At 42.9% G+C, this 25,882-nt stretch overlaps 1 protein-coding gene across 9 annotated transcripts in view; it reads left to right on the top strand.

Moving 5' to 3' along the window:
• LOC118399952 (neuron navigator 1-like) overlaps nucleotides 1–25,882 on the top strand; it is a 131,610-nt gene that overhangs the window by 44,124 nt on the left and 61,604 nt on the right. For 8 of the 9 annotated variants that reach the window (XM_052473227.1, XM_052473229.1, XM_052473226.1 and 5 more), the window contains exons 4-6: nucleotides 2,403–3,146; nucleotides 16,497–16,599; nucleotides 19,106–19,468. In XM_052473227.1, the coding sequence (XP_052329187.1) occupies nucleotides 2,403–3,146; nucleotides 16,497–16,599; nucleotides 19,106–19,468 (1,210 nt within the window). The remainder of the gene's footprint in view (nucleotides 1–2,402; nucleotides 3,147–16,496; nucleotides 16,600–19,105; nucleotides 19,469–25,882) is intronic. The other variant, XM_052473230.1, reaches the window with a different exon arrangement.

Genomic DNA, 25,882 nt, shown 5'->3' with positions numbered 1-25,882 from the left:
TTGAGCACAACCTAGAAATGATTTCTTGATTTCTCAAGCGGGCACATTACACACATACTGTATGTCAACACACATAATTGTGCATACAGTATGTATGCACACTATATTGTATTATTTTACTGTAATAGAAGGTATAGAGGTTAATAAACAGGCATGTATTTCCCAGCTCTGTTGTCTGTGTGAACAGAAAGCCACCTAGCTGGTATAGCAGCCCTCATGCAGTATTTTAGAGTCAATGAATGTCCACTTGTTCTAAGGGGAGGGGGTGAAGCAGACAGTCATTTTGCAGTAATTCCAGTGCTATACTTACATACTATAAGACATTATGAGTCTGGGTTGGATGCTGTTACCTGGGTTTAGTGCTTATGCTGCTTGCAGCTCTTTCCATAGTGTGCTAGCACTTTATTTTACAGTATTTTCCTAGTATTCAATAGGAAATTGTGGTATCAAATGGCGCCTAGTTGCACTTGTTTTATTGAATTTATTGAAAAATGAATAAATAGGTTAACTGTAATTACCATTCCACCATTTCATTTCTTAGTACCCCGAACAAAAATATAAATGGAACATGTAAAGTTCTGGTTTCATAAGCTGAATAAATGATCCCAGAAATGTTCCATATGCACAAAAAGTTTATTTTTCTCAAATGTATTTCACAAATTTGTTTACATCCCTGTTAGTGAGCATTTATCCTTTGTCAAGATAATCCATCCACCTGACAGGTGTAGTATATCAATAATCTGATTAAACAGCACGATCCACAATGCCACAGATGTCTTAAGTTTTGAGGGAGCATGCAATTGGCATGCTAACTGCAGGAATAACCACCAGAGCTGTTGCCAGAGAATTGAATGTCAATTTCTCTACCATAAGCCACCTCCAACGTCGATTTAGAGAATTTGGCAGTACGTCCAACCGGCCTCACAACCGCAGACCATGTGTAACTATGGCAGCCCAGAAACTCCAAATCTGAGGGTGCTGAGGAGTATTTCTGTCTGTAATAAAGCCCTTTTGTTGGCAAAAACGAATTCTGATTGGCTGGCCAGGGGAAAGATGACAATTGTTTGGTCCAGTGGACACTCATTTAGGCTGTTGGCAAGATAATTTATAGTGAAAAAGGACCTGAAAACCTCCATAGACACCTGCCAAAATCAGCATTTTGTTTTGTTTATTTGAAACTTGTTCTTGCTCGTCCCAAGCAATTCCCTCATGCAGAGTTTAGTCTATTGATGATGACCTCACTCCCAAGCTGCTCTGACAAGCTTGTTTCCTATTGTGTGAAACTGTGTACGCGACCAATACAATTTGATTTACCGTCAATAATTTTGATACACGAGTGATATTTTCGGACATATTTTTTTTTCTTCTAAATTTCTTCTAGATGTTAATTCCGATAGTAAATTATGACTTCCAAATTATGCTCGTACAGTCATAGTGTATACTTACATATATAGTATAGTCATAGTGTATACCTCACATATATATATATATATATGAAAATACGGTATTGACCCACTTTTAAACTTATTGGACAGCATTGTTCTTCTGTACACATCATTGGACTGGTTCCATTTAAGTAAAAAGTCAATAACACTCAGTAGATTTAAGCATATGATTAAATCAGGGTTAGAGTTAGGTAATAAGGCAGCTCAGACAGGATAAACAGCTAAGTTGGATGTTCCAGTTGTTGTGGGCTTTTGGACACAGCTTTCCTCACGGGCTGTTAACCCTGTTCATTTTGTGCACTGAGTAAACGACATGCCTAAATGTGTCTGACTGCACAATCCATTTCCCCAGCACACAGGCAAATCATGCATAATTGTGTGTGCGATGAACGTGCCTGACCCAAGAGGTGAAGGGAGGGGGGAGGGGAAGAACAAAGGGATTGAGAGAGGCGAGGGCGTGTGAAAACATGCCTGTGATTTAAAAAAAATCATTATGCTGTCCAGTTTTGAAAATGCCAAGCTTATCATTTCTCATCGCTCCCTTTACATTTCACACATGCTGCTGAGGCAGAGCAAAGTGTCTTTAAATGGTACATAGGATGAGAGAGGGAGGAGGGGGGAGGGGCTGTTGTTGCGTCTGCTGCTACTGTCATTCTGCTGCTGCGCGCTTCAGCGGCAGGAGGCTCTGCTGAAGGGAGGAGTAGAAAAGGGAGCCAGGGAGAACGAGAGAGAGAGGACAGGGAAAGAAAGGAGAGAAAAGAAGGGAGAGTCTGTCATGAGGACAGAGAGGGGGAAGGAGGAGAGGAAAATAATTATACTCTGTCTGAAAAAAGGACCAAAGATCCAAGAACTGTGTTGTGGTTGCCTTTTTCTGTTTTCTCTTGACAAGGACAAGGGGACCGAGAGGAATACTATTTTTTTCTCCTCGCTGATGCTTTTCTCAATGCTCTCATGCAGGAGGCATGCTCAGAAGTAGTGTGAAAGGAGGCAGAGAAGGAGATTTAAAGATGGAACGGGCGGAAAGTACCAAAACGTACGGCCAAGCAGAGGGCAAAGCTGTTGGCGTGGCAGCCAAGAGGGGCAAGTCGGGGATGCCCCAGAGTGCCCAGCGAGGGGAGCTGAGGGTGTACCGTGCAGGTAGCTCTGAAGGGCGGCTGCCTGTGTCCTCCAACCTTCGCAAGCAGAGGTCCCTGACCAACCTGGCCGTGCTCACCGATGCGGAGAAGAAGATGCACCTCTACGAGCCCAAGTGGTGTGATGACATGGCCAAGCCTGGAGCGGGGCATCTCAAGACGGGCAAGCCCAAGCTGGCAGGAGGGGGTGGCAGTGGCGGAGGAGGTGGCGCGCCACTCTCACGCAACCTCTCCAAGTCAGAGCACTCTCTCTTCCAGGGCAAACCCAAATCCTTCAGCCCACTGGCGGCTCCTTCTGGCCTGGTCAGACCCGGCCAGAGCCGGATCCCTAGGGGTCCCTATGCAGAGGTGAAGCCCCTGAGTAAGGCCCCTGAGGATGGAAAATCTGATGATGAGATCCTCTCCAGCAAGGCCAAGGCTGTCAACAAGAAGCAAGTGGCGGGAGCTTCTGGGGAGGCAGGGGCCAAGGGCCAAGGGGATGGGAGCCAGTCCTTCCTCAAGGTGGATCCAGAGCTGGTAGTGACTGTCCTTGGTGACCTGGAGCAGCTTCTCTTCAGCCAGATGCTGGGTGAGTAAAACCAAGCGGAACCTTTTCTCTGCCTGTCGAGCCTGTTGCTTTCTACAGCACAACAAATAGAAACGCCCCTCTCTCCTCACTGTCTCCTCTCGATGCCTCGCACAGTCAGCACGCCCCCTTACTACAGCTGTCGCTAACACCTGCTTGCTGCTGCAGACTTCATTGTCCCTGAATGGAGCTAATCTGGCCCAGCATCGATTCAGAAAAAAGCCTCTACGGTTTTTACACCGTCTCTCAGTGTTCACATTGCATGCATTTGAAATGCTTTCTCTTGAATGCCGCCCCAGCTTTTGCGTTTTGATTTAAAGTTGTTTCCACATTATTGTGAAGCAGGGGTTGGGATCACACGACGGGTGGTGGTGGACAATACCTCCATTGTTTGCAATGCATGTAGGTTATTGTTTTGAACATCCTACTGGCTACGCAATCTCGGGCATGTGAAGCATGATGTCATGGATTGTGTGTGTAAGGTTGTTTCCTATAGCACTAGGGCTGGGAATTGCCAGCAAATTGATACTTGGGAGTCAAAGTATTGATATAATATCGTCCAAGTAATATTGCAATATATAACTGTGTTGATTTTTTCCCCCATCACTATCTAGCACTGGCTGTTCAATGGTATGAAAGAAAAAAAGAAAACCCAGGTCTAGCCAGTGACACGCTGATCTCTATTCCATCTCAGCTCGTCTGCTGCAGTGGGTCTACTAACCAGCTATGCCCTTAGTGATTGTGTAGCCCTCTGTATGCTCCATGCAGGGATATCTGTGAATAGTTCCAGAAAATAGGAGCTGGGAAATAAACCAAGCCATATTTAATTCATTTTCAGCCCACTGTGAGACACATATTTAGCCTCCTCCCAGCCCCATTCATCCGTGGCCATTGGCAGATGGTGCCCACACTGTCTGCTATGGGAAAGAAAATGGCCATGGCTGGGCCTCTCTCTCTCCCTCTCCCGTGGGTATCTCAGTAGAATGACAACCTCTTTGTTTACAACCAGGTGGATAGAGATGATATAATGTGTAGATATAATGGACTAAACACAGCACATTTTGAACAGGATATCTCTCTTTTTCACGTAATTTTTCAGTCAGGTTTTATACTGATCAGTGATATAGGTTGATCCCTGGATTGCCTACTGTGCTTTTTTTTGGCCTCTGGCTATGAATGTCATCATCCCAACTGAGTGCATTAGATTAGTGTGTTGGGTTAATTGGCTTTGACATTGATCAGAAACAACAGCACAGATTAGGACCAAGAACCAAATATCCCGCCCAAACCTTGTCTTTCTCTGACAGTCATACATGGCTGGCACATATCCCACTGTACTTCAGTTTGTGCATCAGCTGCTGAATCAGTGACCTCAATTTCAATTGTGTCCAACCCCTGCCCTATTAAATTGCCAATTTCAAGTCCCATACCCTCGCTATGGTTTCATAGAACGCTCATTTTGGGGGTCTGTTTCTCTGCAGGCCCCTGAAAGGGTCAGCTCTTCTCTGGTCCGCTCTAACAAAAACCATGTTGAGATGGCCGGTAATTGAAGATGGGACTGGATGGTTTGAGATTATTAGGCCACTACTTTGACTGTATCTGGCGATTGCTCCCAGGGGGTTCAAGGCTAATGACAGTGAGCTCTGCCCTGAATCATAGAGCCCAGAGACTGATTTAAACAACACAGCTCTGTCACAAATATTATTTATGTTGTTTGGAATCTGTTCATTGATATACTATTTTAAAATCAAAAGGTTTTATGAACAAGCCCGTCAATGAGCGTTCCAGCTCGTCACATAGAGGTAGCCTATATTTTGTTGACATACCAGCTAGCCAAGTTAGAGACATATTTTATTAATGGACACATTTTTACTGATTTCATTTGTTCTCCGTGCCTTATTAGTTCATAAGGACGGGACGTCGAACCCTCGTGTTTGTCAGGCTTGGAGACAAGTAAACAGTGTCAGTCAACAATCCCATTCTGAACATTGACAGTCCGTTGTTTGTGTGTATGTGTGTTTACTAGTGATCGGGGGAAAATCGATACAATTACATATTGCAATATTATTTTGGGAAAATATTATATAGATACTTTGACTCCAAGTATCAATTTGTTAAAAAAAGTTTTAAAAAGTAGCTTTGCTATGTAGCGTTAGCTAGAGCTAGTTGGCTGTACCTTTGCCAAAACTCTGGTATTTTTCATCCGATAGCTTGTTCTCCATATTCTTTTTAAATAGTGAGCCAACATGTTTTCATCACTTTTATTTCCACGACTGATCAAATCAAATTTTCTCATGCTCTCGCTTGTCTCTCTGCAGCAGACATATACTGAGCAGTATGTTTGGAACATCAAATCGAAATAAAATTGCAGTGTCAAATGGTATCGTAAGAATCACAATACATATAGTATCATATTGTGAGGTCCCGGGCAATTCCCAGCTCTGGTGTTTACATGATTGCAATTTAAAATATATATTTTTTATTTATTTCATCTTTATTTAACCAGGTAGGCTAGTTGAGAACAAATTCTCATTTACAACTGCGACCTGGCCAAGATAAATCAAAGCAGTGCGACACAAACAAAAACACATGGAATAAACAAGCATACAGTCAATAACACAATAGAAAATAAGAAAGTCTATATACAGTGTGTGCAAATGTCATGAGGATGTAAGGTAATAAATAGGCCATAGTAGCGAAGTAATTACAATTTAGCAAATTAACACTGAAGTGATATAGGTGCAGATGATGATGTGCAAGTAGAAATACTCGTGTGCAAAAGAGCAGAAAAGTAAATAAATCAATATGGGGATGAGGTAGGTAGATTGGATGGGCTATTTACAGATGGGCTATGTACAGCTATAGCGATCGGTTAGCTGCTCAGATAGCTGATGTTTAAAGTTAGTGAGGGAAATATAATTGTTCAGCTTCAGCGATTCGTTCCAGTCATTAGCAGCAGAGAACTGGAAGGAAAGGCAGCCAAATGAGGTGTTGGCTTTGGGGTTAACATTTAACCAGTAACCAGGTTAACCAGTGAGATATACCTACTGGAGCGCGTGCTACGGGTGGGTGTTATCATGAGAAAAGGCGGAGATTTACCTAGCAAAGACTTGTGGATGACCTGGAGCCAGTGGGTCTGGCGACGAATATGTAGTAAGGTCCAGCCAACGAGAGCATACAGGTCGCAGTGGTGGGTGGTTGGGGCTTTGGTGACAAAACGGATGCCACTGTGATAGACTGCATCCGGTTTGCTGAGTAGAGTGTTGGAGGCTATTTTGTAAATGACATCAATGAAGTTGAGGATCGGTAGGATAGTCAGTTTTACGGGGGTATGCTTGGCGGCATGAGTGAAGGAGGCTTTGTTGCGAAATAGGAAGCCGATTCTAGATTTAATTTTGGATTGGAGATGTTTAATATGAGTCTGGAAGGAGAGTTTACAGTCTAGTCAGACACCTAGATATTTGTAGTTGTCCACATATTCTAAGTCGGAAGTAGTGAGTAGTGATGCTAGTCGGGCGGGCGGGTGCGGGCAGCGAACGGTTGAAAAGTATGCATTTAGTTTTACTAGCGTTTAAGAGCAGATAGAGGCCACGGAAGGAGTGTTGTATAGCATTGAAGCTCATTTGGAGGTTTGTTAACACAGTGTTCAAAGAAGGGCCAGATGTATACAGAATGGTATCGTCTGCGTAGAGGTGGATCAGGGAATCACCCGCAGCAGGAGCGACATTGTTGATATGTACAGAGAAAAGAATCGGCCCGAGAATTGAACCCTGTGGTACCCCCATAGAGACTGCCAGAGGTCTGGACAACAGGCCCTCTGATTTGACACATGGATCTCTGTCTGAGAAGTAGTTTGTGAACCAGGCGAGGCAGTCATTTGAGAAACCAAGGCTGTCAAGTCTGCCGATAAGAATCCAGTGATTGACAAGAGTTGAAAGCCTTGGCCAGGTCGATGAAGATGGCTGCACAGTACTGTCTTTTATCAATGCCGTTTATGATATTGTTTAGTACCTTGAGCGTGGCTGAGGTGCACCCGTGATCAGCTCGGAAACAAGATTGCACAGCGAAGAAGTTACGGTGGGATTCGAAATGGTCAGTGATCTGTTTATTAACTCGGCTTTCATAGACTTTAGAAAGGAAAGGCAGGATGGATATAGGTCTGTAACAGTTTGGGTCTAGAGTGTCACCCCATTTGTAGAGGAGGATGACCGCGGCAGCTTTCCAGTCTTTAGGGATCTCGGACGATACGAAAGAGAGGTTGAACAGACAGGTAATAGGGGTTGCAACAATGGCGGCCGATAATTTTAGAGAGGGTCCAGATTGTCTATCCCAGCTGATTTATAGGGTTCCAGGTTTTGCAGCTCTTTCAGAACATCTGCTATCTGGATTTGGGTGAAGGAGAAGCTGGGGAGGCTTGGGCAAGTAGCTGCTGGGCTGTTGGCCCGGGGTTCGGGTAGCCAGGAAGAAAGCATGGCCAGCCGTAGAGAAATTCTTGTTGAAATTCTCGATTATCGTGGATTTATCGTGGTGACAGTGTTACCTAGCCTCAGTGCAGTAGGCAGCTGGGAGGAGGTGCTCTTATTCTCCATGGACTGTACAGTATTCCAAAACTTTTTGGAGTTAGAGGATGCAAATTTCTGTTGGAAAAAGTAAGCCTATTAGTTCCTGACTTCCCTGAAAGTTGCATATCATGGGGACTATTTCGATGCTAGCGCAGTCCGCCCCAGGATGTTTTTGTGCTGGTCGAGGGCAGTCAAGTGTGGAGTGAACCAAGGGCTATATCTGTTCTTAGTTCTACATTTTTTTTAAAGGGGCATGCTTATTTAAGATGGTGAGCAAATTACTTTTAAAGAACGACCAGGCATCCTTGACTGACGGGATGAGGTCAATATCCTTCCAGGTCGATTAGAAAGGATTGCTTGCAGAAGTGTCTTAGGGAGCGTTTGACAGTGATGAGGGGTGGTCGTTTGACCCCAGACCCATAGCGGATGCGGGCAATGAGGCAGTGATCGCTGAGATCCTGATTTAAATCAGCAGAGGTGTATTTGTCAGGATAATGTCAGGGCAAGTTTGTCAGGGTAATATCTATTAGGGTGCCCATGTTTATGGATTGTACCTGGTGGGTTCCTTGATAATTTGTGTGAGATTGAGGGCATCTAGCTTAGATTGAAGGACTGCCAGGGTGTTAAGCATATCCCAGTCACCTAATAGAACGAACTCTGAAGATGGATGGGGGGCAATCAATTCACATATGGTGGCCAGGGCACAGCTGGGAGCTGAGGGGGCCTATAACAGGCGGCAACAGTGAGAGGCTTATTTCTGGAGAGATTAATTTTTTAAAATTAGAAGTTCGAACTGTTTGGGCACAGATCTGGAAAGTATGACAGATCTTTGCAGGCTATCTCTGCAGTAGATTGCAACTCCTCCCCCTTTTGCAGTTCTATTTTGATGGAAAATGTTGTAGTTCGGGATGGAAATCTCAGAATTTTTGGTGGCTTTCCTAAGCCAGGATTCAGACACGGCAAGGACATCAGGGTTGTTGGAGTGTGCTAAAGCAGTGAGTAAAACAAATTTAGGGAGGAGGCTTCAGATGTTAACATGCATGAAACCAAGGCTTTTTCAGTTACAGAAGTCAACAAATGAGGGTGCCTGGGGACACGCAGGGCCTGGGTTAACATCCACATCACCCTAGGAACAGAGGAAGAGTAGGATGAGGGTACGGTTAAGGCTATCAAAACAGGTCGTCTATTGCGCTCGGGACAGAGAATAATAGGAGCAGATTTCTGGGCATGGTAGGATAGGTTCAGGGTACAGTGGAGGTAAACCCAGGCATTGAGTGATGACAAGAGAGTTTGCATCTCTGGACGCAGTTATGCTGGGTGAGGTTTACTGCATGTATGGGAGGTGGGACAAATGAGGTATCTGAGACATGTTGAGTGGGACAAGGGGCTCCGCAGTAAACTAAAACAATGATAACTATCCTAAACAACAGTATACAAGGCATATTGACTTTTGAGAGGGACATTAAGCAATCACAAGTGTTGATTGGGAGCGCTAGTGAAGACAACAACGGTTCAGACAACAACAGCTAATCAGCTAAGACAACAACAACAGGTAAAATGGCGATGAATGGGCAGAGATGGTCAGTTAAGTACACACAAGACCTGAGTTTGAGGCTAGGGCCGACAGATAAACACAAATAAACAAAACGTAGTACTGTGATTAATTAACAGTCCAGCAGGCATCAGCTATGTAGCCAAGTGATCATAGGGTCCAGTGAACAGCAATAGATGAAACAGGGAAGCCGCTGGGTAGTCATTGCTACGCTAGCAAGCGGGAGACACAGCGTTCAAAGTTAGCTGGCCGTGGCTAATAGAAGCGTCTGCTCCGACGTCCGGCAAAGGCTGGTTGAGGGCACAACGGTTGGAGTTACATCGGCAGACCAGTCCTGGTGGAACGGCGGGGCTCCATGTCGACAAAGGGTCCAGGCCAGTTGGTGAAAGAGGTATTGTAGCTGTAGTAATTTTGTTTGCTAGCTGGGAGATGCGCATGGCTTGCAGCTAACTGGTGCTAGCTTCTGGACAGGGGCGTTAGCCACTATAGCAGCTAGCTAGCAGCAATGATCCGATGCAAAGGTCCAGAGCTTACGGCAAGAATCCGGTGGAGTAGTGGTGGATTCTAGTCGTGTTGGGGTGGAGTCCGGGAGGCATCAGCTGTGTAAGTATTATCCAGGCTAAAATCGTCTGGAGTCATTGCAGAAGGTAAAGGCCGCTAGCAGTGGCTGACAATGACTAAATAGCTAGTTGCTAATTATCTGGTTAGCTTCTGATGGCTAGCATCTGATGGAGGTTCTGACTAAGGTTGAAAAAATAGCGGATCCGTATCACATTGGGTGAGGCTGGTTGCCAGGAGGTATATTTAATTTAAAAATAGGAAAGAGATTGAAAATAAATTGAAATATATACAAAAAATATGAAAAATACTAAATGTACACGGGAGAAACAGCAAACCACGTCTGCACTGCTACACCATCTTATAGTCTGTGTGGTTTCGTAGGAACCACTAGAGGCAGTTTCTGAAATGTTCACATCCTCCTAGATTTATTAAGGAAAAGAGATTTTAAGTGTCACATTATTTTAAAACGAGGAACTCTCAATTAAAACATCTACTTAATTAATGATTTATTATTATACATAATAATCCCTGATGAGACAACATTGCAATGATTGTACAGCTTTGTTTTATGAATGCAAATATTGCCAGAAAAACAGGCAGAACTTCAGACAGTATAAGGAATCATATGAGTCATGACTCGCCTCCCCACTGCCCATGAGAGCAAATATTAACACACACATACACACACACCAGACTACTTCTCTTTGTGGAACTGGGAATAAAAATCGACAGGCGATTGCCTCTGCAAATGTACAATAAAGGGAAACTTGACCAAAATGTCAACAAATAAATGTGCGCGTTTGCAGGAGTAATTTTCATTTGACGAACAGTAGGCCTGACAGGCAGCCCATTTAGGCGGTAGATAGCTAATTGTCTGTGAGTACCAAGGCTCAACCCACGGCCACCTGACAATGTAGCTCTGTTTAGCTTTCAGTTGGCAGTGTTTGAGAAGTGAATAATCCATTTGTCAACTAATTGTCACTTCACCGATTGCTTTCAAAAGAGAAACTGACAATATATACAGTAGGATTACCTGTGCAAACCATCTTTTCTCCTGGACTTTACTATGGGTGAAAAGTGTGAAACGTTATTTCAAAAGGATGGGGGTAGACATGGGACTAAAAGGTTTTGACCCGCGTGTTAGTAAAATTGTAAATACCAATGGGGATGAAACGCATTTACATGGCAACTACATGACAAGACAGAATGAAAAACGGTCTAAAATATTTTGTCTCCAATTTTTATTAAAAACATAAATAACACACGGACTTGTGCCCCATTGAAGCATTCCCCGAGTGGTGCAGCGGTCTAAGGCACTGCATCTCAGTGCAAGAGGTGGCACTACAGTCCCTGGTTCAAATCCATGCTTAGTCACATCTGGCTGTGATTGGGAGTCCCATAGGGCGGTACACAATTGTCCGGGGTAGGCCATCATTATAAATAAGAATTTGTTCTTAACTGACTTGCCGAGTTAAAATAACATTGTTTTTGTGATTATCTATTGGACAGATACACATATTCATATACTTCTGCATTCATAGTCTGCATAATGCAGTCATAACCCACTTTTAATTTGATTTATTGCACACAACAGCATTAATGAAAAGACTGTTTTTATTCCTCTATATAGAGGCTCTATTTGTGGGACACATCTTATGACTTCATTCTGATTCGGTGGTACAGTTGTCCTCTGGATGTCATAATAGACTTATTTATGAAGTCAGTTTGTGTAATGCGACCTCTATCCACTACCAGAACGACACAGTCCAACCCTCACACCATAAGACAGAACTGGAGATAGACTTTGGTTCACCCAATACATAGCCTCTATTGTACAGTATAGTGCAGCTGTAATGGATGAGAATGCGGAGGGAACCTCAATAGCAATCGGCAATTGTCTATATTCAACTATATTGTAAAATGGCCATACAGTGTAATGGGGGGTGGAGAAGGAGTGCACGTTAACACAACTAAGGGAGATGGAATTTGACTCGTTCTCAATGGCAGATTGAATATGAATGCGTATTCCTTCAATAGCCATGTCCACGAGGAGAGCAGGGCAGGGAAGTAAAAGCATAGCTCTGGGTTCCTAAGACGACGACAAGAGAACGAGCAGATGAGGCGGATGCAGCATACAAGTCTTTCTGCAGTAATTAGATGTGAACTGTGCAAGCCCACCATGACTGTGACAATAGGCTGCATACACTGCCATAGAGTAGCAGGCAAATACTCTCGGTACAGTGCCTTCGGAAAGGATTCAAACCCTTTGACTTTTTCTGTATTTTGTTGTGTTACAGCCTGAATGTAAAATATTTTAAATAGAGATTTTTTTGTTGTTGTCACTGGCGAACAAACAGTAGCCCATGATGTCGAAGTGGAATGATGTTTTTCCAAAGTTTTCCAAATGAATTAAAAATGAAAAGCTGAAATGTCTTTGAGTCAACAAGTATTCAACCCCTTTGTTAATGGCAAGCCTAAATAAGTTCAGCAGTAAAAATGTGCTTAACAAGTCACATAATAAGTTGCATGGACTCACTCTGTGTTTAGCACGATTTTTGAACGACTACCTCATCTCTGTATCCCCACACATACAATTATCTGTAAGGTCCCTCAGTCAAGCGTTGAACAGTTGACAGATTCAACCACAAAGACCAGGGAGGCTTCAAAGAAGGGCAGCTGTTGGTAGATGGGTAAACATAAAGAAAAGCAGACATTGTATATCCCTTTGAGCATGGTAAAAGTGTTTAATTACCCTTTAGATGGTGTATCAATACATCTAGTCACTACAAAGATACAGGCATCCTTCCTAACTCAGTTGCCGGAGAGGAAGGAAATCGCTCAGGGATTTCACCATGATGCCAATGGTGACTTTCAAACAGTTACAGAGTTTAATGGCCATGATAGGAGAACTGAGGATGGATCAACAACATTGTGGTTAATCCACAATACTAACCTAATTAATGGAGTGAAAAGAAGAAAGCCTGCACAGAATAAAGCTATTTCAAAAGATGCATCATGTTTGCAAAGAATATGTGGCAAAGCAATTTACTTTTTGTTCTGAGAACAAAGTGTTATGTTTGGGGAAAATCCAATACAACACATGACTGAGTACCACGCTCCATATTTTCAAGCGTAGTGGTGGCTGCATCATGTTATGGGTATGCTTGTAATCATTAAGGACTGGGGAGTTTTTCAGGATAATTTTTTTTTACGGAATAGAGCTAAGCACAGGCAAGATCCTAGAGGAAAACCTGTTTCAGTCTGCTTTCCACCAGACACTAGGATATTAATTCACCTTGGGACAATAACAATGGGACAATAACCTAAAACACAAGGCCAAATCTACACTGGAGCTTACCAAGAAGACAGTGAAGTGGATGAGTTATTGAAAATCTATGGAAAGACGCAAAAATTGTTGTTTAGCAATGATCAACCAATGTGACAGAGCTTGAAGAATGTTGAAAATAATAATGGACAAATGTTGCACAATCCAGGTGTGGAAAGTGCTTAGAGACTTACTAGGTAACTCACAGCTGTAATTGCTGCCAAAAGGCGATTCTACAAAGTATTGACTCAGGGGTGTGAATACTTATGTAAATGAGATATTTCTGTATTTCATTGTCTATTACATTTAAAAAAATGTCTAAAAACATGTTTTCATTTTGTCATTATGGGGCATTGTGTGCAGATCGTTGAGATATATCAATGTAATCCATTTTGAATTCAGGCTGTAACACAACAAAATGTGGAATAAGTCAAGGGGTATGAATACTTTCTGAAGGCACTATATGTAGGGTGAAATGGGTGAGGCAAACTCATCTGGAATCACTGGTCATGCTGCTCCAGTAGGAGAATATCTTACATTCTCTCCCCCATGCTTCTGGATATAACTAACAATAGAAACCTATTGATGTCCACACAGATTAAATAGATGAAAGGGATTTTCTTGCTGTAGGATTTCTCGACCTTTGCACTCATCCGTGTTTGGGAGAAGGCACCATTCTGTTGTGAGATTGGACCCTACCTATCCTATGGGCTGTTTGTACAGTTGAAGTGGGGTGTTTTAGTGTGGGAGACAATTTATAGTCCTTTCACTGCCATTCTATCATCTTCTCAGTGAAAAGACTAATCTATTGACTGGACCTTAAAGGAACAAACAGGGATTCCAGACTGCCAAATCAGTCTCGATTAACTAATCTATACAAGTTTACCCTGTCTGTCAGACCTAAGAGGTAGGCAGCCTAGTGGTTAGAGTGTTGGACTAGTAAATGGAAGGCTGCAAAATCAAATCCCTGAGCTGACAAGGTAAAAACCTGTCGTTCTGCCCCTGAACAAGGCAGTTAACCCACTGTTCCTAGGCCGTCATTGAAAATATGAATTTGTTCTTTAACTGACTTGCCTAGTTAAATAAGGTAAAGAAAGAAAAGAGCTGAACAGATGTGAGTTATTTCTGCCCCCCCCCCCCCCAAAAACGTATAATTTAAAAATTTTCTGAGATTGAAAGTGTTCATAATGTCCATGGTCTTTCCATTGAGATCTGCTTAAGCATTCTGTCTGTCTGCGAGTGAGGAGGATTCCTGTTCGAAACTACAGCATGTCGTCCCTCTTCTCAGTGCAGGGCACCAGGGACCTGCCAATCATTCTTACCATGTAGACCTATTTCCTCAGCAGCACATGTGGTGCGGCGCCTGCATTGCATGTCTGTTATGAGCTCTGCTGGCTGGCTCAGCTTTCGTTTTTTTGGCCTATATCTTTGTCGTGGTGGTTGCCACTACAAAGATAAGGATGTTTCCCATGTAGCTGTATCCTGGAGACCGCATCCTTACGGTAGTTCCACGCCAGTGGTGCTCTGAGGTGCGAAGTGGTTGATGACACGCATACATTTTATTTGTTAGTAAGATATTCATTCAAATGGTACCGTATGGAAATTGACCGATAAATTTCGATGTTGCCTTCTTACTGACCGGTGATATCAGAACTAGAAATAGGTTTCTCAAACGTAGCCAGATTTCTCTTTGAGATCATATTCACCGTTTTTTTTAGAAACATATATGTTTGATAGATTGGTGTAGATCCAATATACTGTATCAGCAGGCGTTATCTAGGATTAAGCTATAAATGACTCTCCCTGTTCAGTCAAACTAAAGGATCCTTGTTAAAGGGTGTGTCTGCTGTGGTGGTAGGCTAAATATGAAGGAATGGTGCATGGCTCAGCTAGCCTGGGTGGCCAGTATATTTCTCCTTTGTTACCTAAGTCCTTGTGGAATTGTCATGCTATACATGTTTGGCTTGTCAATTGACAATGGATTAGGCAAAAAAAACAAATAGATCTGGGACAAGGCTATGGTTCAGCTTCTGGCAAAGACGGGTTTTGAATGAGATTGAGCTTGAGCTGATGTAAGCAGATTACAATATGAGTTCAAGTGTAAACTGTTTGAAATACTGTGAGCAGCAGAGGTCCTTGTTTTCAATCTACTGATGCTGAAAGTACTAGAGAGTGTAATTGCACACGTTTTAAAGCCGCTGAACGAGAGCATACTTTTAGCTTACAATAGCACTTCTCAGAACATTAACATTACAGCCATGTTTCTATATCCACATTTTCATGATAGTGAAAGAGGTACAAAAGGCCATTACATTTTTATTTAAGGCTGTTCGCTAATTTACAGCCTCTCCACGTGTCTTATTCCCTTGGATTGCCTCACAGCGGAAAACTAATGAGTATGGCCCATTATTTGAGATGGGTTTCCTCTGCTATGCTTGACTCTTCGCCCGACACCTTCAGTTAATGCAGTGGATGATCATTGTTTTCACCTCTTATGGGCTATTGCCTGTAGCTATTGTGCTTTATAGTGGAAAACAGCATTCCTGTTTTCCCACATCTCTCTTCTTCACCATCATGGTCACACAGAAATCCATTCATTCATTTTCACAAATGAGACAGATAGCGTGGCTTCGTGTTATTGATTTAGGATAGGGTGGTCATGTCTTGTCCGCTGTCTGTGTAGGACTCACATCATCCATCATGACATTTCCCTTTGTTTTGCTATGATTTACTATGGATTATTGTGAGCGTGTGTGTGTGTGTATACAGTATGTGCAGGGGTAGAGGGGGGTGACTGAATGTATGTGCGATGTTGTGATTGTGTTATGCTATAATTGCATAAATGTGCGTAGGAACACGCACGCACATCAAGGAGAATGCATGTCTTCCCTATTGGGAGGCTATGGAGTTTGAAGTTTCGATAGAATGTCAGAAGCATCCCCCTGGTGGCCACTCACAGTCCCAGTCACTGTCATCAGTGTTTTACATCTAGGACTGTACCATGTCAAGATCCAAAACAGGGCTGTTTCCACAGTTAGATCTGTACTACGTCAGGATCCTGTAGGAGGGTTAGAGCAGCGTTGCCATGGTGAGGGAGCCCAGGGAGTCACATTTGTCTTCCTAACAATGTGAACGCAGCATGGATGCTTCTCGCCAGCAAAACACCTGTCACTACACAATACCCGTCCACAGTCACAACAGTGTGTTCACACTGGAACCTTCATATTTATTTGCAGAGAGGAAAATCTTTGGGATATCTCAAGGGAATAAGACGCAACAGTCTGACAGTGATACATGGAATATGTGATTGCATTGTGTGTCTGACCACAGTGACTGATGTGATGTCCCCACAGACCCAGAGTCTCAGAGGAAACGCACGGTGCAGAACGTCCTTGACCTCAGACAGAACCTGGAAGATACCATGTCCAGTCTACGGGGAGCCCAGCTCAGCCATGGGTGAGTCCATTACCGTACATTGAGTTTATAGATTATGGTAGGCAATACTGGGGTGCTTCTGATGCCACGTACTGGGGTGAACGGGGCACAACGTTAAAGGGCTTTCTCGAAACCAAGAGTATCCTTTTATTTCCGTATTTGTCTTTCTTTTAAAGTTCCGTCTGCGCAAACATTACTTGCTGCCCACACCTTACCTGTCAACTGTATGTTGTTTCATTGGTTCAGCAAGATGCTGTACGTGTAGACATAGAAGAAAGCTATGGATTTGTTTGAGAAATGTAGGAGACTCAGACACACTCACAGATCGATAGAGTACACCCAATCATGTTTACACAACTGCCCTCCTTTATGTCTTCTTGGCCACTTGCCACCTGTTAAACATATCCTGTCAAAATCCCTCTGAAACAGACGGTTTCTGTTTCATGACCATTACATTCCGGGAAACCCTTTGTCGAGTATTCCGTTTCGGACGGCCTCTATCACGATGAGACACGGACAATAACAGGAAGCACTGGAGACTAACTCCACGGAATATTGAAGAACCTGGGCAGAAACCGAATCGTTCGTTGACAAAAAGTTGTTCTGCATTCCAAGCCTGTGTGTCTACCATTTTTGCCTGCTTCTTATCTCCAGCTCAACAGTATGTGCTCTGCCTACCAATGTTCCCCTATGCCGTTTGGTCTCTCTTTGATGTGTGTGGTGTTCATGTCCTAAAGGATTCCATCCCAGATATGAGCTCTGAATTTACATAGCCCTGGCCTCTGGAGACTGACAGATACCTTGGCGACTTCACCCATCTAAAAACTCATGCTTTTCGACCTTGGCCACCAAACCTCTAGAGCATCTCAATCCTGCCCCCCCCACCCTCCAGGTGCACATTTAGGTTTTTGGCCCTAGCACTCAACAGCCAATTCAAATAATCAAAGCTTGATGATGAGTTGGTTATTTGAATCAGCTATGTAGTGCTAGGGGCCAAAACAAAATGTGCACCCAGGGTGGGGGCCCCAGGACCGAGTTTGGGAAACCCTGCTCTAGGGCTGGGCTCTCCAACCCTGTTCCTGGAGAACTAACCTGCTGAACTACCCTACTGTATGCTGTCGCTCCAGACCCAGTTGTAACTAACCTGATTCATCTTTTCAACCAGCTAATAATTAGAATCGGGTGCACTAGATTAGGGTTGGAATGAAAACCTAGGATGGTAGCTCTCCAGGAACATGGTTGGAGAGCCCTGCTCTAAAGCACAAATGGACTGTAGGTACTGTAAGTAACATCCACATACAGTACTACTAATACATCATAAGCTTCGGATGACTTTACCTCACTGCGTATACAGCATGTTTTTTTTTAACAGCTCTCTGACCGGCCGTAATTCTGTCACTAGTTCAGCTCCCTGTCATAACTCCCAAACATATACCCTAACAAACGGGATTGTTTGATGTGCATCCATGAGTTCCAACTATCTTACAAATTGAAGATAAACTACATTTCAAAACTCTCAAGGAAGTACCGTCCTACTGTGAGCTAATGTATCATTCCACTGAAGCATTGTGGGCGTCGGAATGTATTCCTGAGGCAGTAACAGTTAACAGCCCCTGTTGATGAATTATCCATCTATAGAAGTACAGAAATAGCAGAAGGAAAAAACACCCACGTGGTCTCAGGCAGGCATTGCATTATTCATCTGGGCTGGTTGGTGCATCTGGTTATGTAATCGCCAGACTCAGCAGAAGCTCCTTGCCATTGGGAGGGCATTGTAAAACCTGACCAACTTAGAGAACAGACTAGAACTACTCTCTAGTCTAAACTAGAACTTCTCTCTAGTCTAACCTCTCACTTAGAGAACAGACTAGAACTACTCTCTAGTCTAAACTAGAACTTCTCTCTAGTCTAACCTCTCACTTTGACAACAGACTAGAAGAACTCTCTAGTCTAAACTGGAACTTCTCTCTAGTCCACAGTGGTTCACCTTTCACTGGCTGACACAATGGCCCAGAGTTTTCCCTGGTCAGGTCATGTAGTCAAGAAAAACTCCTGGCCCGAGCAAACATTTTAAAAAATGATGTTGGCGGTGTGTGATTACGTGCTGATTACCTTGGGTCTGTAAGTCCCAGCTGGTAATGATATTGTGAACATAATGCTGAGGGTTATGAACGATCCCGTCAAAGGGAGAGAGGGGACAAAATACTTTCCTCTGTTCACACAATGATGCTATGCTCTTATTCTATAGCAAGCGAGATGCCCTTGAGTTCTGAGATGCCACCCATTCTTTGTTGTGGTCGCTGAAGGCTGAGAGTGAATGTTACAGCTGTATCTGGGTCAGCAGAGACTATATGTCAAGACAGATTTCTTGAAAGGCCCAATGACAGAGAGTGAGAAACAGGAAATGGAATTTCTTTCTCTAATTCTCTCTCTATATGTCCCTCAAACTCTTAGTTTTTCCGACCTCCCTTTCTGTCCTCCCTTTCTACAATACTATAACCGCTCTCTCTTCCTCTTCTCTCCCCAGCTGTCTGGAGAGCAGTAATGTTTGCTATGACAGTGACGAGACCAACGCCCGCAGCATGTCCAGTCTGTCCAATCGCTCGTCTCCTCTCTCCTGGCGCCACGGCCAGTCCAGCCCCCGGCTGCAGGCTGGAGACGCCCCCTCGTCCACGGGTAGCGGCGTGTACCATGGGGGAAAGGCCGGGTCCCAGTATACGGCCCACACCATGCCTGCCCGAGTCTCCAGCCGCCTCAGCCACTCCTCCCGAATCGAGCTCATCGAAGGGCTGGATGTGGACGATGCTGACCTCAAGTCTGGTTACCTGAGCGACAGCGACCTGCTGGGAAAGAGCATGCCAGAGGATGACGATGACAACCTAGCCAATGGGTAAGGGGATATAGCAGGGGTGTCAAACACATTCCATGGCAGGCCGAGCGCCTGCTGGTTTTTGTTATTTCCATTTTTACTTTCTTTCTTTGTGGCCAGACAACCAGGTGAGGGGAGTTCCTAACTTATCAGTGACCTTAATTGATCAATCAAGTACAAGGTAGGAGTGAAAATCTGCAGATACTCAGCCCTCTGTGATATGAGTTTGACACCTGTGGTTATTCTATTGTCCAACTCGGGGTTATGCTACTCTGGTTGTGGGGAGCCACTGGGTGTTTGTGCAGGCTTTGGATCCAGTTCTTCAGTAAGACTCACTTTGCATCCTACTGTAAAATTATCTTTGATATTGTCCTTGTGGAGTCTACGGATGGCTGTTATCACTTGGTCCGACAACTTACGGTATGTCATAAAACAAGCATCAATCAAGCATGGATTTGGATGCATTTTGCTTGTAGTAACCCTTTCACAGTGCTGTCCTCAGCAGTCCAGGTCTCCAGACTGCGACCATTTAGTCACATTTTGAGACCCTTTATCTCGGCTGTGCGAGTAAAATGTTGAATTGGTTACACTGGTGCGAGCTGCACATTCTACCTCGTCATCTACATCAAAACGTCCTATTTTTAGAGCGAATAAAACCATGAATTTGTTAAACAGTAAAGTGCATCATTCTGCTTGGGCATGTTAGAATATTATAAAAATACCATCTCAGTAGTCTATTACGTTCTTAATAAAACATTCTTAATTACTTAATAAGATGATGACTCAAATGTATTCTACTATGTGACGCTGCAATTTTTAAACTTTTCTTTGAAAAAGTTAGTGCCACCAGGGTAGAATGTTAGTCTGGGAGCCCTGCAGTCTTGTCTAGTGTAACTCGCTGGTTCCTGAATGGGTCTATTATGGATTCATGCTTCATGCAGCAACCATTGTCGCCTTCATCTCAGACTGATTCTGCTGAGGTGGATCAGCAAAGTCCGGCAGGATTCCTGTAGGGTTTCTTTGGAAGGTTTAGCTGTGATGATGAGTAGCGACTTGCATGTGAATCATCAGGTATTATTCTCAGCATCGATAGTTGGTTTTACTCATCAGGCTTCCATCCAACCTTGTAATGCAATTAAAGTATATGTCGGATAAATACAATTCACGACAGGCCTGATGGAAACAGCAAAGATCCGAATGGGCACATTCGCTATATAATACAACATGGTTTATGGCAAAACCTTCAGTAGAGTTGAAAATGCGATGGAAAAACCCATTTAACTAGTATTTTTTATTTGGTTCTTGGAATTTACCGTACAAGTTATTTTTATGTCCACTAAGTCATCACACACAGCATTTTATTTGCAACAAGACATTTGATGGAAACATATATCTGGTGGGAAAGTGTGCATATTTTTTAAATGCATTTAATTTTATATTTGCATGGAAATATGTTGCCAATCGGATAGAAACCTAGCTACTAATGCGAATCCCCCTCTGCTGAAACGCATTGTCCTGTGAAATACATTTGTATTTGTGTGTGTGTGTGTGTGTGTGTGTGTGTGTGTGTGTGTGTGTGTGTGTGTGTGTGTGTGTGTGTGTGTGTGTGTGTGTGTGTGTGTGTGTGTGTGTGTGTGTGTGTGTGTGTGTGTGTGTGTGTGTGTGTGTGTGTGGATGGCAACTAGTGAATAAACATGTGCAAACACTAGACTCTAAACAAGAGTCTAGAGTCCAGAATAATTCCAAACTCGCAGCTTCACTATTCCGTCTCTGTTCATAGCCGTTCCAACAACTTGGGAAATTATCTGCTGAAACAGGGCAAGATTTTATCTGTCTTAGAGTCTTCCATTTTGTTGAAATTAAGATGTCCGAATGGCAGCAAAACCAAAAGTGGATCTCTAAATTGATCTAAATTAGTGCAGATCACGTCTGAGTTGTGCAGTAATGACATTCATTACCAGCCCCCCTGCTGAGCTGGCCGTGTCAAAGACAGCAGTGGGCATTCATTCACACCCACATCTCACTGCAGAGACGGAGGAGGGTGTAACTGACACAAACGCACACAGAGCCCCTCGAGTCAGTGCCTGCCTCTCCACTAAATGGGATTGAGCAAGTCACTTTGTGCTACCAACAACTTAGCAGAAGGGACTGAAGTACAGAATGACATTGGCTTAATGTACTACCCTACTTTTCTTTTTACAGTTAAACCCCACTAACGAACTAACTGCGCACGAGTAACAGTAGCCTACCTTATCAATGCTGTGGTAGGGCATCAGTCTGATCCCAGGTCAAGGTGTCAAGTGATCCCAGGTGCAGAGGCACAGCATTCTCTCCTTTCATGCCTCATTCATACCTCATTTAACACTCATTTAACAGTCTCTTTCGCTCTCTCAATCTCTCTCTCTGCCCCCCCCACCTCTCTCTTTCTCTTTCTAATTCCCTCTCCCTAGTTGACAGTCAGTAGGCAGGGAGAGGAGAGACAGAGGCTGGGAATCCAGGCCAGTTCTCTGGTGTGATGTGAGCAACTTTATCATTGCTCCACATCTACTGGGATTTACTCTGCAGCTTCTGGGGCACTGACTGACTGGCCCGCTTGGGTAATCAGTCCACTCTGCCTATGAGATACTACAGTGTAAATATTGAGAAGTGTGATAGACGGAGACAAGGTATAGTGAGTAGCAGAATGAGATTGAAGAGAAATAGAGTGAGAGTATGATGGTATGTCTGGTGATTGTAAAAATGCCTCATAGTGAGTGCTCAGCACTGGGCCACCTGTGTCCTCAATCCCTAGGTGAGCTATTTAAGGTGACCATGATGAGAAAAACCCTGTACCTCCTGTGGTGTGCCACCTGTTCCCAGGTCAGCCCATACACAGAGACAGGACTACTGGCGTCTTTTTGATAACCACGAGATCCCCAATGTATTTTATCTGTCAGAATATAACGAAGGGATAGTATAACTACCAAATCCCTAAGAGAAAATGTATACAGTGCCTTGACTTATTCCACATTTTGTTGTTACAGCCTGAATTTAACATTTATTTAAACAAAAAAGATTGCACACGTAATCCACACGTAATACCCCACAATGACAAAGTCAAAACATGTTTTCAGAAAATGAAATACAGAAATATCTCAAGTATTCAAACCCCTGAGTCAATACATGTTAGAATCACCGTTGGCAGTGATTACTGCTGTACTTCTTTCTGGGGAAGTCTCTAAGAGCTTTGCACACCTGTATTGTATAATATTTTCACACTATTGTTTTTTGTACATTCTTCAAGCTCTGTTAAGATGGTTGTTGATCATTGCTAGATAGCCATTTTCATGTTTTGCCATAGATTTTCAAGTCTTTTTAAGGAAAAACTGTAACTTGCCTACTCAGGAACAGTCAATGTTGCCTTGGTAAGCAACTCCAGTGTACTGTATAATTGACTTTGAGTTTTAGGTTGTTGGTTGCCCTGCTGGAAGGTAAATTTGTCTCCTAGTGTCTGTTAGAAAGCAGACCGAACCAGGTTTTCCTCTATGATTCTGCTTGTCCTTAGCTCTATTCCGTTTCTTTTTATTTAAAAAAACTCCCTAGTCCTTGCCAATGAAAAGCATGCCCATAACATGATGCAGCCACCACCATGCCTGAAAATATGAAGAGTGGTACTCAGTGATTTGTTGTGTTGGATTACCCCAAACCTTAACACTTTGTAGTCAGGACATAAAGTTAATTTCTTCTGCAATTGTTTTGCAGATTTACTTTAGTGCCTTATTTTTTTTAAATTCTGCATAGCATTCCTTCTTTTCACTCAGTCATTTAGATTAGTATTGTGGAGTAACTACAATATTGTTGATCCTTCCTTCCTTAGTTTTCTTCTATCACAGCCATGAAACTCTTGAACTACTTTAAAGGAACCATTGTTGAAATCCCTAAGTGGTTTCCTTCGTCACTGAGTTGGGAGGGATGCCTGTATTTTTGTAGTGACTGGGTGTATTGATACACCATCCAAAATGTAATCAATAACTTCACCATGTTCAAAAGGATACTCAATATCATTTAAAAAAAACAATATTCCAATAGGTGCCCTTCGTTGTGAGGCATTGGAACACCTCAATGGTCTTTGTAGTTGAAGCTGTGTATGAAATTCACTTCTTGACTGAGGGACCTTTAGAGATAATTGTATGCAGTAGCGGTCGGTGCCGTTTAAGATGAGAGCGGATGATACATTTTTTTTTAATGAACATGGCCTTATTTCTTTTACAGCATTTTATTACAGTTTAACTGTTTTTCATATTTCATTCACCCAGTTCAATGTTTATCCCAGTTGCTTCATTTTAAGAAACATTGTTCAACAGTTTCAGCACAATTGTATTTTTGACCTTTATTTAAGTCAGTCAGTTAAGAACAAATTCTTATTTTTAATTATGGCCTAGGAGCAGTGGGTTAACTTCCTTGTTCAGGGGTAGAACAACAGATTTTTACCTTGTCAGCTCAGGGACGCGATCTCGCGACCTTTCGGTTACTAGTCCAATGCTCTAACCACTATGCCACCCTGATCACCCGCAAACACAGCTCACTTTCATAGCAGCCACATACAAACAGCTCATTGTATATCTACGTGCTCTCTGCCTCTCACCTTTTCCCTTCGCTTTGTGGACTTCAGTGCACAACACATCAGCTGTCTGTGACCAGGTGAAAAAACCTTTCCAAGCCAAACATTCAAATCATGACCACTAACTGCTACACACAACCTACATCGTTGTCATGTCATAGTCAACATAGCTACTAGAACTAACATGTTAGTAAACCCGCTACAATCATGCAGTACAGTGTACAGTCAGCAGCAAGCAGTTTAGCAGTTACACCGGCAGGTCCCGGTGGCAATACATTTTTAAAGCCAAAAGCTTACCTTGAGTTGGAAGAGTTACAGTGTTGGATAGCCATAGCCAGCTAACTAACATAGCATCCCTCTCTGTTTGAGTCTGGTGTTTGAGTAGGCTAAACTAGCTAGCTGCAATGGACTCTAGCAAAGTAAGTGAAAGTAAAAATTTTTATATACTACGAAATATAGCTCTCTCTTGCTTCTCTTTCATTTTGGAAGAAAACTGTTGTCTTTCTCTCTTTGAGTCAGCGACTCACCACATTTTATGTGCTACAGTTAGCTGTAGCTTATGCTTTTAGTACTAGATTCATTTTCTGATCCTTTGATTGGATGGACAACATGTCAGTTCATGCTGCAAGAGCTCTGATAGGTTGGAGGACGTCCTCCAGAAGTTGTCCTAATTATTGTGTAAGTCTATGGAAGGGGATGAGAACCATGAGCCTCCTAGGTTTTGCATTGAATCAATGTACTCAGAGGAGGACAGAAGCTAGCTGTCCTCCAGCTACACCATGGTGCACCCTACAGTGTGCTGCTGAAGCTACAGTAGACATTCATTGCAAAACAGTGTTTTTCAATACATTTGGTGACATTAATATATTTACTATAGTATTATCTAAAAAGGATCACTTTTGTGATGTTTAACATTTTAAACAGGTCCATGCAACTTATTATGTCACTTGTTAAGCACATCTTTACACCTAAACGTATTTAGGCTTTGAATACTTATTGACTCAAGTCATTTCAGCTTTTCATTTTTTATTCATTTGTAAAAAAAAAATAAAAAAAAAGAGTCTAAAAACATAATTCCACTTTGACATTATGGAGTACTGTGTGTAAAATATCAACTTAATCCAATTTAAATTCAAGCTGTAACACAATTTTTTTTTGTAAAAAGTCAAGAAATGTGAAAACTTTTTGAAGACACTGAAATTGCAGCATGTCCTTCGATACATTCTTGTGCTTGAATGCTAAAACCGCCTGAAAAGCCTTCAAGATACATACTGTGCAGATGTGTTGTCTGTGAGTTCAGCGGGAAGTGCCCTTGATTCGGTTAAACCTCTCATTCTCATAGGAATAGTGCTATGCCACTGACTGTCAAAGGGCTAATCTATAATAGCGTTTTATAGTATGAATAACTACCGGTATGCAGCTAGGCTAATCCAGGTCTTAAAAACGGAAGAGACGGCACATGCTCTAGTTTCCTCCATACTACATATCTCATCTTACTTCTGAATACATTTGCATTTTTAGCAACAATGCTGTCCTTGTTGGTAACCATTAATTAATTTGATCTGAGAGCTACTGTACGTACAGTCAATGTGAAAATAATCCCAGATTCTGACAGCACTCCACACACACACACACACACACACACACACACACACACACACACACACACACACACACACACACACACACACACACACACACACACACACACACACACACACACACACACACACACACAGTTCAGCTCATTGGAAACCATTAGCATCTACAGTCTCTTGAAAATAGATAATTTCTGCAAGCCCCTCCTGCATCTCCATAGCAACCAGCTCCTGTGT

Source organism: Oncorhynchus keta, chromosome 21, assembly GCF_023373465.1.
Source record: "Oncorhynchus keta strain PuntledgeMale-10-30-2019 chromosome 21, Oket_V2, whole genome shotgun sequence".
In the NCBI taxonomy this organism is placed as follows: Eukaryota; Metazoa; Chordata; class Actinopteri; order Salmoniformes; family Salmonidae; genus Oncorhynchus; species Oncorhynchus keta.
The sequence above is the reverse complement of the archived record's forward strand: the minus strand, read 5'-3'. Positions and strand labels throughout refer to the sequence as shown.